Genomic DNA, 13,367 nt, shown 5'->3' with positions numbered 1-13,367 from the left:
CTGTTTTACCAGATACTCATACTCTCATGTGGTCTGCATTTGGGTCCGCAACATTGTCCTCCTGTGACAGGTTCACACAAACACTCTCCATCCATCTGATACTGGCCCAGCTCGTCTGTCAAATTTTTTTAATTCAATGTGGCCCCTGAGCCAAAAAGTTTGCCCACCCCTGATCTAGAAGTATCTAGAATCGGACTCTGAAATCTCAAACCTTGCTTTGTCAGTGAACATCAAGTTAATTTAATCTGCCCATCTCTCTGCAGGCAACCAGAAAAGCAGATATCCATAGATCACTGACAGCGTCTGAGGCTGTCACACAATGTACATGTGTTCCACTCGGGTTTGACCACACAGTGGTAGAGTTCCAGCAGCTAATGTCTCTATTTCCCGCCTGCAGTGCATCCCTCTGTTTGTGGAGGCCGTTCTGGAGCGGTTGATGAGGGGGGTGAAGTCCAGCGAGCTGAGGACCATGTGCCTGCAGGTGGCCATCGCTGCTCTGTACTACAACCCGGCCCTGCTCATCCACACGCTGGACAACATGCACTTCCAACACAGCCCTCAGCCCATCACTGCCCACTTCATCAACCAGTGGATGAATGACACAGAGTTCTTCCTCGGGTAAGGGCGAGGCTACTGTTTGCAACTAGTTTGGGTCGAAAAAATTTGAATAAAATGAAAATCCTAATTGGATGGATATTTACAAGCCGCGACAGTGATGCTGGTATTTTTTCACCTTGTGAGTTATCATGGCAAAATGTGGCCCTGCTGACACCGGCTGAAGTGGGAACTGAACTACCACGTATGCGGTTTACAGTACATGGCCAGGTGTTTATCTTTCTGTCTGTTGCCAGAGAAACAGCGCCACAACCGTGCAAGATGCAGTCACACAACTTAATAGACTTCATTTTCATCTCAACTACACACCTGAGTTCCAAGATGGGTGTGGTCAGAGCAAGGGCACAGCCGTAGAAAGTCCTTCCCACTGTATGCACAGCTAATGTGATTCGGTCACAAGATGGTTTCTAGTTTTATTGGTTTTGTCCAGTCCAACTAAAAAGTAGCACATCAAAATATGTCATGAAATAGGTGGTGCTAGAACCTCGGCGACAGTGACTGTACTGTCAATCACTCACCAGAATGTGTGTTTAAACACTTGCCATTTAACTCTCAGAATGACAGCGATTTAAATGCATTTTCCAAACACTATATTTTTATAATATTTATTAGGATCTAGATGATTGTAACCAACTGAATATCCCTCTGCTCAGCCCTCCCTTTCCAAAGTTGTCGAGAACCTACGTTGGCCGTCAGGTGGTCAAAACGTGAAAAGCCTTCTCTAGATGCAGCGTTCCGTTCTGATTCCGTGGAAGAGGACCTGCTCTTTATGTTAATATGAAAGGCTCTTACATTAGCAAATCCAGGATAACGGTTCTTGGTTTCAGGTGATTAGATAGTCTTGAAAACATAGTTATGAATAATATATTCCATTTCTGCTAATATGTCGCGCTTACACACTTTTTTTTAAGTGACATAGTTATTAAAGGTCTGGTTACTTCCATCATCCATAGAGGCCTCTTTGCATTGCATTACAAAGGGAATATTGATTTACTTACTACAACTGAATACTCCATTGATATTTTATTTCCTGTTTTAGTTTCTCATTCTGCACATTCATTCTCTATGATTATTCAATAAATGTGTTAATTTGGAAATAGGCTTCTTTTGCCAGATTTGTGTCATTATTTTGGTTCAGGTGAATGGCAAAACATGCAATGAAGATTGAATTAGTCTCTTTTAATTCCCAGGCTCCATGACCGTAAGATGTGCATCATCGGCCTGAGCGTCCTGATGGAGCTGCCTCTTCGGCCAGCAGTGCTGGACGGAGTCTCTGCCCAGATTGTGCCCTCCATCCTGCTCTTGTTCCTGGCCCTCAAACACCTCAACGCATCCCGCCTCGTCAACAAACCCGACCTGCTGGCCCAAGCAGGGGCACAGGATGAGGACCAGAACGGTGAGAAAAGATCAGGGAAGCTCAAAAAGAATAAGTGAAGGAATTAATGTAGAATGAATAAGGGCAGAAAGAAGCTCTACCTGTGAGATCTCAGACTGCCGGACTACCTGAATCCTGCCTGAGTACACTCTAAAGAAGTTTCTCTGCAATATAACTATTGTATCTGCTGTGTTGGGTTTTACTAGATTGTTAGTCTGTACTGTCTTTCTTTTCTGAACTGTCTAAGCCGGGACCTTGCCTTGACTCAAGTGACTCAAAACGCAACGAAACCAGCTAGGGTTAAGTATCTCTTCTGTAATTCACATATACTAGGGACTAAGCTGTATTTAACTGTTTAACTTACTACTATTTAAACTGACCTTTTGTCCTTGTATCAGTTTTGGCAAGAATTCAATATTCTTGTAAAACTGACACTTCTGATTAAAGGGAGGCCCTGCCATTGTCCTAAGGAAGAGTAGTTTTGATTGGTGGCCACTCCACTAACAACCTGAGGCTTAGTCTACACAGCTGTAGCTTATGTATCACCAGCTGGTATAAAACCAGATGGGGCCGCGACGCGTCAGCTGTAGCGTCAGTGAATACTTGTTGTATGAAGACTCGGAGGATAAAGACATAGGAGTCTTTCGTCGGAGACTCGGAGGATAAAGACATAGGAGTCTTTCGTCGGAGACTCGGAGGATAAAGACATAGGAGTCTTTCGTCGGAGACTCGGAGGATGAAGACATAGGAGTCTTTCGTCGGAGACTCGGAGGATGAAGACATAGGAGTCTTTCGTCGGAGACTCGGAGGATGAAGACATAGGAGTCTTTCGTCGGAGACTCGGAGGATAAAGACATAGGAGTCTTTCGTCGGAGACTCGGAGGATAAAGACATAGGAGTCTTTCGTCGGAGACTCGGAGGATGAAGACATAGGAGTGTTTCGTCGGAGGATGAAGACATAGGAGTCTTTCGTCGGAGGATGAAGACATAGGAGTCTTTCGTCGGAGGATGAAGACATAGGAGTCTTTCGTCGGAGGATGAAGACATAGGAGTCTTTCGTCGGGGGATGAAGACATAGGAGTCTTTCGTCGGGGGATGAAGACATAGGAGTCTTTCGTCGGGGGATGAAGACATAGGAGTCTTTCGTCGGGGGATAAAGGCATAGGAGTCTTTCGTCGGGGGATAAAGGCATAGGAGTCTTTCGTCGGAGTCTTCGGGGGCGGGGGTGGTTGAGTATAAATACTGCTATACCTCTATCTCTGCAGCAAAAAGCCTGTTCTACCAATCCAGAATTGAATCCTCTTTTTCTAAACCCAAAAAACTATTTTCCATCTTCTCCGACCCCCCCCCCTCAGTTCCCCTCCTCCCTCCACCCTTCTACCAAGCCACTTTGTTGACTACTTTAATACAAAAAAGATAGATGACATGCGCTCTTCATTTACTAATCCATCTTCTTCTATAACTACACCTCCATTACCTTCATCTTCTTCCCCTTTGCTTTCCTCTTTCACCCCCCTGTCTCACAATCAAGTTCTTACCTTGATAACCAGGTAGCCTCGGCCCGCCCAACCACCTGCCACCTTGACCCGATCCCATCTCCCATTCTCCAGTCCATTGCTGCTGACCTTCTTCCCTTTCTCACCCATCTTATCAAAACCTCTCTCTCAACTGGCTGTTTCCCTGACTCTCTGAAGGAGGCAAGAGTTAACCCTCTCCTGAAGAAACCCACTCTCAACCCGTCTGAAGTCAACAACTACAGACCTGTCTCTCTCCTTCCCTTTCTTTCCAAAACTCTGGAGCGAGCTATATTTAACCAAGTCTCCTCCATTTTCCACCAGAACAACCTTCTGGACCCTCACCAGTCTGGATTCAAGGCAGGCCACTCAACAGAGACTGCCCTCCTTGCTGTCTCTGAGCAGCTTCACAATGCTAGAGCAGCCTCTCTCTCCTCTGTCCTTATCCTTCTAGACCTTTCTGATGCCTTTGACACAGTGAACCACCAGATCCTTCTTTCCTCCCTCCAGGACCTTGGTATCACAGGCACTGCGCTCTCCCTCTTCTCATCCCACCTCAACGACCACCGACCGGGTAACTTGGAGAGGATCTGTGTCCGAACCTTGTCCTCTCACTACTGGGGTCCCTCAGGGTAGTGATGGCGAGATGAAGCTTCCTGAAGCATTGAAGCCTTCCATCCAATTGGTTTGCTCATGTGCCGAAGCTTCATGGAGCTTAATTTGCTCTACTGCGCCACCAAGTGGACAATACATGTAAAACAGGCAGAGTGATCATAACGACACCATGGCTTTGGTGTGTGAAGCTTTGAATTGAATAAATTATGTTTATGATGCCAATACATCAATTATTAACTTATTAATATTGTGTCTATCTTTATCATATAATGGCGGGGTCAAAATCAAAACTCGAAACCAATTGGGAGAGGGTTGTGATGTGACTGTGGGTCAGTGGTTAGAATATCCGACTTTCAGTCAGAGGATCGGTGTTTCGAGCCTCGGCTCCGCTAGTTCATGTTGATGTGTCAAATTTTGTTGAAGTAAGACCTTTAGGGTTAGGGTAAGACCTTTTCCACAGTGCTGGGCTTTTTGAGACTATTTCGCCTGCTTTATAAAATACCATTTCACAGGCACAGATGAAGCTGGGTACAGAGAGGAAGGGGGGAAATCCATTGAGTTTCGCTGCCCCTTATATTTCAAATCGCACGGCAAACCCACGAACCATTTTATGAATCAGTCACGTGGTACGACCGGCTCAGAGGCTTCGAACATCACCGCATACGTCATCGACACAAGCCTCCAGGGCCGGCGATTGCTATAGGCGACTGCCTAGGGTGACCTCCTAGGGCGACAAATGGGTTGGGGGCGCCCTCACCACGCGACTGTGGGGTGGCACTAGCTACCGCGAGCAGAGACGATTCAGCTGTGAGTTTTCTCATCAAGTACAGAGAGACACGCATATTGAGAAACGGGCTCTGTAAACATCTTAACGCTGATTGGCCAAAACACGTAAAATCTAAGATGTTCTATTACGGAGATGACAACAACTCGGCCAAAAATCTGATTTTTTTTGTTGTTTTTTTTTTTTGTCGTGAAAACGGGACGCTGATTGGCCAAGACTCAACACGCCACATCAAAGATCTTCTATTGCAAAGATGGCTCACTCCAAAAAAAAAAAGTTTGTGCGGTCTGAACATTTTTTGCCATCTGAAAAATAAATCTATTGCGTGGCCACTTGAAGCGGTCTAAACCACCTGGAGAACAGGGACGAAAAAAGGAAGAAGATGAAAAGAAAGTCAAGTCTAGAGGTAAGTTCTCATCTCAGCCATTAAGGTGTTAAACGAAATACATTTATTATTGTGCATCACCTAATATTGGACGTTTCATTGCTGTCACTTAGGCTAGCTATAGCTAGCTAGCAACTGTTACTTTGCTAATTTCCTACGTAGGCTATTACTAGCAAATGTAACTTCACTGATTACCTACATGATGCACATGTCAAAAGACCAGTATCTGGATACTGTATGCTAGTTATGAAAAGTACGGTTGCTGTCTCCATTCATTATAAATGGCATAAGTTCTGTTTAGTTAATTCACAACTAGCAGGTGCACACACAGAGTAACCATTTTGGGGATAGTGGTGGGGTTCACCCTTCTGTACAGTTCCTCCCCAGGAATATACTAAAATGTATATGTGTGTTTTTGTTTTTTTATTAAATTGGCCAGATGCACTCAGGCAATTTGTTCAGAGACCGGCACCTGCTGGAGAAAGGACGCCTGATTCACCTCCCTCTGAACTTTGTAAGTAGCCTACACAACTAGTACTATTGTTGTTGTTTTTGTTATTGTTATTATTATTACTTTCATAATCACATCACATTAATACTACTAATTGTAATCAGTAGCATTATTTAGCCTTGTAGCAGTGGTGGCAGTAATTGTACTTTATCTACTACAAGTTACATGGTCAGATAAAATGTATTTGTACAATGCAACTATGTGGTAGGATGATAGAAATGACCAAATGCAATTGTGTAACGAACAGCATGGATGAACTCTGTTTTTAAATACAGCTGCAGGAGAAGGGACATCCAGTAGTACTCAAGGGGCCAGTAACACACAGGCCAGGAACACACAGCCTGCATCAGGTGAGTCTATTTAATAGTATTTATTCAAGCCACATCCATACTTTGAAGTACAATAGAAACATGTTAGCATGTATTAAATACAATAGCTTGTTTTCTTAAAGAAGTTCAACCACATTCATGATCATTTCACTTATTATATTAAACACCGCTTGTCTAGCTATACAATTTGCTTGAATACAGGTGTAGGTGAAGGGACATCCAGGACCACATCAAGCACTCAGGGCACCAGTGAAACTACACTGCCACCTGCAGACACCTCACCCTCCGCAATGCCTGATATCCAGGGAGAACCTATAGATCTTGCTGACTGGCCAGCCCTCTGTGATGCGGTAAGGACAGCGTTAGTTTGCAGAGGACCATACCAGTCCAGACTTTACATTTCCAAAAATGGGTGGGAGATGCTTGTTCGCTGCCTGTTTGGAGGGGGGGTAGGAGAGGTGAAGTGGGGGGGGATTTGTGTGTAAGGGAAAAAAACCTGTCAAACCTTGTTGACCATCGTCATTCCCTATACAGCTTGTATCATGTTTTGAGGTTTGTTCAATAAACATATTTGAAAAAAAAGTGTTTTGCACAGTTTATGGAGTCAATTTAATCCTAACTTTGAGTGTGTAATAAATTATTTAAAATGAAATGTTCTGAAACTATTCTGGTGTTTGTTGTCCATGCACCATGAACTGCAATGTAGAATAGTATAATTATAAGTGGGTGAAAAACTGCTTTGCAAAGTAAAGCAGTTAAGTTAATGTCTCAGTGATGTACAGTATTTTGTGTGTCTGTGGAGGGGCGCAAAACTCAATCTCGCCTAGGGCAACCAAAGGGCTAGAGCCGGCCCTGCAAGCCTCGATACGCGCTTCACCAAAATCTACCTGGATTACTCGACACGCGCATCGAAGCCTCGAAACCGTACGCTCCGCTCGGCTTCTGCCAATCCGCTTGTAGCTCCGTCACTGCGAGCTAAACACTCTACAAAGTCACGACTGTCCTGGCTCCTCAATGGTGGAATGAGCTCCCCACTGACATCAGAACAGCAGAAAGTCTCTACATTTTTCGTTGCAAACTAAAAACACATCTTTTTCAACTACACCTTGAATAAAGAAGGTAGCGCCGTAGTAGCACTTAGATGGCACTTACTAATAGCAATTTGTAGTTTAACTTTATTAGGGCCCGAGCACTGATGTAGTCAGAGTCGAGGACCTATTGTTGTTTGAATGTTTATTTATTATTCTTCACCAATGCGCAGGGAAAAGAGGTGCTTGGGATGAACCTAAATTCTTCAAAATTTGCACACCCGTCCGACTCGCCGAACATTTTAATACAATTTGGGTGTCGGCCAAAAGTCAGAGAAAATGTCTCTATAGCGCCCCCTTTAGTTGTGAAAGCCCACCCTTTTTGCAAACTTTGACCGATTAACTTGAAATTTTGCACACATGTCCGGGTGGGACTGCTCTACAAAAAAGTAATCCGTGAAATTAAAATACGCCTGATTAGATTTTCCGCCATTTTGAATTTTGTAAGAAACACATTTTTCCCCATTCCTCCTAAACGCTGGGTCCATTTCTTACGAAATTTTCAGTGGATAATCATTGGCTCAATGTGATCAAATGATATCTCCCACTTTATTGATATCTCATTGCGTTCAGAAGTTATTAACCAATTAACCTCTTAGGGGCGTGGCTCAATATGTCAATACACATAACTTCCAAATTACTTGGCCTAGCTTCACAAACTTTGTAGCATATGTCAACATTGTGTCCCTTAACGTACCCAAATTGTTTCATAATATTCAGACACTAGAGGGCGCTGCAGTGAACCGCTCAATTTTGGCATTTTCCTTGTTTTCAGGCGTTGTATTCTGATCAACTCCTCCTAGAGATTAAACACGATTGATTTCACATTCGGGCAATATGATGTTGAGACCTTTGCAGGGAAAAGTTATCAAAGGATTTTCAAAATATCGAACTATGTGAGCGCAGAGCAGCGGCAAAGAGACACCATTTTCCATGAAAATGGAAGTTGTTTTAACTCGGCCGTACATGATGGAATCTACTCCATATTTCTCATGTGCCATGACCTCCTGACCCTGAAGACATCCATATGATCAATTTTCATCCTAGTCATAGCGCCACCTAGAGGCAACAGGAAGTTACATGTTTTCTACTTGTACACCGTGCTCCTCACAGATTATTCAGATCCCTCTCAAAATGCGTCGGAAGAGACTTAAGACATTGATAATGCATCACCTTGAAGATTGTAAGGATCCGTTGAACGGCGTAGCGTCGGTCCATCGCGGAAGTTCGATCCTTCGCCATGACCGAATAAACCGATGTAACTCGACTCCACATGATAAGATCCTTTCCAGGTTTCACATGTTTGATCAGCCTCCAGGCCTGAAGACATGTGCAGTCTAATTTTTAATTAGTCATAGCACCACCTAATGGCAACAGGAAGTCAATATTTCTATACTTTGGCTTGCTTCTCTTAGTCGTTCAATCAGATCAACTTCCAATTCCTTCGAGACAAATATAAGACTTTCATGACGCCAGCCCACAAAGCTTTTGATGTTTCGTGAAACGCTGTTGCCGTGGCGACCCATCCTTCGCGGTCAACAAAGTCACTTTTGAGGGACTAAGCATGCTCAACACGTAACTAAACTTGGCAGACACAATTAAAGGCAAAGATGTAGTTACCTGATGTGATTTGAATGACTCAAAATGGCACTTTGGCTCGATAGCGCCCCCTACAAATATTCAATTAATCAGCCCCAGCCTTATGGTTGACCTACATGTATGAAACTTGCTAGGAATATGTAACACATGTAAACTTAAAGATAACTCTCTTGGGACCATGCTCTAAACTGTACAGGAAGTCAGATAGCGCCCCCTAAGAAACGTGTTTTTTTTTTTTTGACAACCTGTCAGTTGTGAAAGCCCACAGTTTTTGCCCCCTATCACCAATTGACCTGACATTTGGCACACATGCAGTACGTTCAACATAGATATACAATATTTGATAGGCGTATGTACCACATATAAACTTAAAAATAACTCTCTTGGGACCATGCTCTAAACCGTACCAGAAGTCGGCCATTTTCATTTTCGTCCTTCATTTCCAGTTCAAATTGCCATAGTTTCCCAGTAGGTGGCGCTCTGACTATGAGTTCATATTGGCATGCAGAAGTCTTCCAGCCATGCCTCTCATAAAGCATGTTAACTTTGGAACAGTTTTGACAAAGTACAGTTGAGTTACAACAGCTTGCTGTATGATCAAGAACCCTATGAAATAGCCGCACACCACTTCCACATCGTTCCATGAAACCTCAAGCTTTTGATCACTTTAAATACATATTTGTATCTTTTTATATATATTTATATACATATTTACATGTATAGAATATATATACATATATTCCATTTTCCAGAAGTCAATCTTTCTGCGAAAAAGAGGAAATATGTGTCTGTCATCACATCAAATGACAGAACTCAGTCTGCGCTTCCCAGATCTTTCTGCCATTGAGAACGAATTCAAGCTGTTCTCGACTCTTGATGATGCAGAAGAAGTGAAGAGAGTCTGAACTAGAACTGATGGAGATGCATTGATGAATCTCTGAAGAACCAGCTTCAGTTTCTCTCCCTACCAACTACTACTGGAGCTTGGAAAAGGCCCAAAAGGCCAAATTTCCTCTGATGTGATTCTTTTTTATATATATATATATATATATATATATATACATACATACATACATACATACATACATACATACATACATACATACATAAACCTCACCTGAGTAGACCAGCCTTTCATATATTTTTCTGTTTGTGGCCCTTGGTGAAAAAAGCTTTGATATATATATATATATATATATATATATATATATATATATATATATATATATATATATATATATATATATATATATATGTATGTGTGTGTGTGTGTGTGTGTATATTTATTTATCCCTCTAAATTAAAGCTGCTCGCCCAGCTGTGACTGGGCCCGAACTAAGCCGAAGGGTCGCCGGCTCGTTCGTCCAAGAACGTTCGCCTGCCAGGCGGATGTTCGAGGCCGGGAGAGCCGGCGACCCTGACGTGTTGGAAGCAAGGGCCCAGTCACAGCTGCGAGCAGCTTTAATTGAAATTGTACTTTCTTGATTCTTGTTGTTCTGAGTTTGTACTCATGGTGAAATTGCACTTATTGTAAGTCGCTTTGGATAAAAGCGTTGGCTAAATGAAATGTAATGTAATAATGCTTGTGGGCCAGACTGAAGGATTAACTTGGCGGTACAGTGATGGCTAATAGTTTCTCCTGCGGCCTTGTGGTTACAATAACTTTCAATGCATTACATGGTTCAGGGTGGTGTATTCGAAATGGAAAAGCTTATAGTTTCTTAATGCAAATGCTGGGCCAGAAATTTGCTCTGTCACAAGGGAAGGCTAAATATCTAGCATCAGAAACCCTAACCCTAACCTTCTGCAAAAAAGGACTTTTTAAGTTATGCTACTTTGTAATAATAAAGGTTTCCCTAAAGAATATACAGTATCAAAGGCTCAGGAAGAAGAAAGAGTTCAGCGTTGTATTGAGTGAAGTCCCACCATAGTTAGTTTAGCTATCTAGGTCAAGATGCTGCCAAGATCGTGACGAACAGCACATCAAGCTTAAAGAAATCCATACCCACATTAGAGCCATGTTTCTTTTTAATTGGGTAAAAAAAATCACAAGGACACATACAAAAAAAGCATGCATTTATAAGTGAGGACTTTAAATTGACTGTGGGTTGTGAAATGATCTTGCAGTCTTGGAAACCGAAATCTACAACTGACCTGCCAGCAGTCAAGTTTGCTAGCTAGAGAGATGTGTTCAAATGACCAGCGACTGGCATTATGAAAGCTTTGATGCTAACGGTTGTATTACTTTGTGTATGGGCAGAGGAGATTCCCAGTGATGACGATGAAGTGACTGAGAACCGTAACGCCATGCAGCAGCAGTCCAGCATGCCACCAAGACAGGCTGGCGAGGAGGATGATGATGAAGAAGATGAAGATGAGTACTGGGACGATGACTGCTTTGAGGGAACACCGCTGGAGGAGTACAGCACGCCCTTGGACTACGACAACGGAGAGGACGAGTACCAGTTTTTCACCTCCGCCCTCCTCCGTAAGTCATCGTTCAAATGTCAAATATAATCCAGTTGTCTGATTAAAACATTGCTACATTTGGTGCACATGTAAGATATTCTAAGCAGTTTGTTGCAGTTGCATGCATAACGGCTAAAAGCTGCTTCAGTCCAAGAGCCCTGCTTTGGTTTATATTATTTAAGCATATGTGCAACCCTACTGGAAATAAACACATAAATGACCCTTGAATCTGGATCTATTTTTAAGATGATAGAAGGCTATTGCATTAATTGCTTTGATATGGCTGGTGAAAGTGAGATATGAGTCTATTAGAACGAAGGTTTTGGACTTGGTCTTTATTTTTTAGGGCCCTATATTAGAGTTGTGTATTAATATGTATTTTCTTCTCTTTGTTGCCAAGTCCAATGACTTCTCATTTATGTGCTCTAAACAATGACACAATGATTTGGTTGGGCTGAAATCACCAGGTGAGAGATCCAGGTATATCTGAGTATCCCCAGAAAATTCTGCATGTCATCTTAACTGCTTATGTGCCTTCCAAATACGATATGAACCAATTAAAGACTACTCTGAAAAGTCCAACCACATTTTTCAACCTCCCCTGCAGTATTCTATGACCTACACCAGCGTCGTTGTCTCTGCACCCTGGACCGAAAACCGATAAATAATTGAGAATTATTACATTGTCATGTATCACTTCTATTTAACCGGCACAGCTTTTCTAGCCTTTGCGGTAGTGATGGCGAGATGAAGCTTCCTGAAGCATTGAAGCTTTCCATCCAATTGGTTCGCTCATGTGCCGACGCTTCATGGGGCTTCATCTGCTCTACTGCGCCACCAAGTGGACAATACATGTAAAACAGGCAGAGTGATCATAACGACACCATGGCTTTGGTGTGTGAAGCTTTAAATTTAATAAATTATGTTTGTGACGCCAATACATCAATTATTAACTTATTAATATTGTGTCTATCTTTATCATATAATGGCGGGGTCAAAATCAAAACTCAAAACAAATTGGGAGAGGGTTGTGATGTGACTGTGGGTCAGTGCCTACAATATCCGACTTTCAGTCAGAGGATCGGTGTTTCGAGCCTCGGCTCCGTTAGTCCATGTTGATGTGTCCAATATTTTTTTAAATAAAAATAAGAACTTTTTCACAGTGCTGGGCTTTTTGAGACTATTTCGCCTGCTTTATAAAATACCCTTTCACAGATACAGATGAAGCTGGGTACAGAGAGGAAGGGGGAAATCCATTGAGTTTCGCTGCCCCTTATATTTCAAATCGCACGGCAAACCCACGAACCATGTTCTGAATCAGTCACGTGGTACGGCCGGCTCAGAGGCTTCGAACGTCACCACATACGTCATCGACACAAGCCTCGATACGCGCCTCACCAAAATCTACCTGGATTACTCGACACGCGCATCGAAGCCTCGACACGAAAGGACACATCACTACTTTGCGGCTCTGGTCCAGGAAACACTCGGACCAATCACACGCCTTGTAAATAATCTCACTTGATCCTACTCGGCCAATCACATGTGTGTATTCCGTTAAGCCCCGCCCTCGAATCGAGTGAGATGTTCACACACACATGGAGCGACAGGAGAGAGACCCGATAGTTGGAAAAGTATGTGAGATAAATGTGGACATCTTAACCAGAGCCTTGAACCAAGAATGGAAGAGACTGTTATATGTTTATTATTCACACAACCAGTTCAAGAGCAGCATGTCTCATGTTAAGAGATATTTAAAGCAATTTAAAGCACACCTCTTTAGAGCAAACGGACCGAGGGACCATCGGGTTCTTGGTCACCTCCCTGACGAAGGCCCTTCTCCCCCGATCGCTCAGTTTGGTTGGGCAGCCAACTCTAGGAATTCAATTCAGTTGGAGGGCTTTACAATCTGTACACATGACATCCTTGTCCCGGGACCTCACATCGGATCAGGAAAAACTCCCCCAATAAAGACAGTAAAAACCCTTTCACAGGGAAAAAAGGGGAAGAAACCTTCAGGAGAGCAACAGAGGAGGATCCCTCCCCCTGGGTCCAGGCAGCCACGAATCCATGGAAAAAGAAA

General features: G+C 43.0%; 1 protein-coding gene across 1 annotated transcript in view; it reads left to right on the top strand.

Moving 5' to 3' along the window:
- Positions 1-13,367, top strand: part of ipo8 (importin 8) — a gene marked incomplete at its 5' end in the record, with an annotated part of 48,615 nt that overhangs the window by 30,792 nt on the left and 4,456 nt on the right. The window contains 3 exons of the mRNA XM_079236339.1: positions 398-618; positions 1,806-2,011; positions 11,076-11,303. Coding sequence (XP_079092465.1) covers positions 398-618; positions 1,806-2,011; positions 11,076-11,303 — 655 coding nt within the window. The remainder of the gene's footprint in view (positions 1-397; positions 619-1,805; positions 2,012-11,075; positions 11,304-13,367) is intronic.

The sequence above is a fragment of the Taurulus bubalis genome (assembly GCF_910589615.1).
Source record: "Taurulus bubalis genome assembly, chromosome: 20".
Lineage (NCBI taxonomy): Eukaryota > Metazoa > Chordata > Actinopteri > Perciformes > Cottidae > Taurulus > Taurulus bubalis.
The sequence above is the reverse complement of the archived record's forward strand: the minus strand, read 5'-3'. Positions and strand labels throughout refer to the sequence as shown.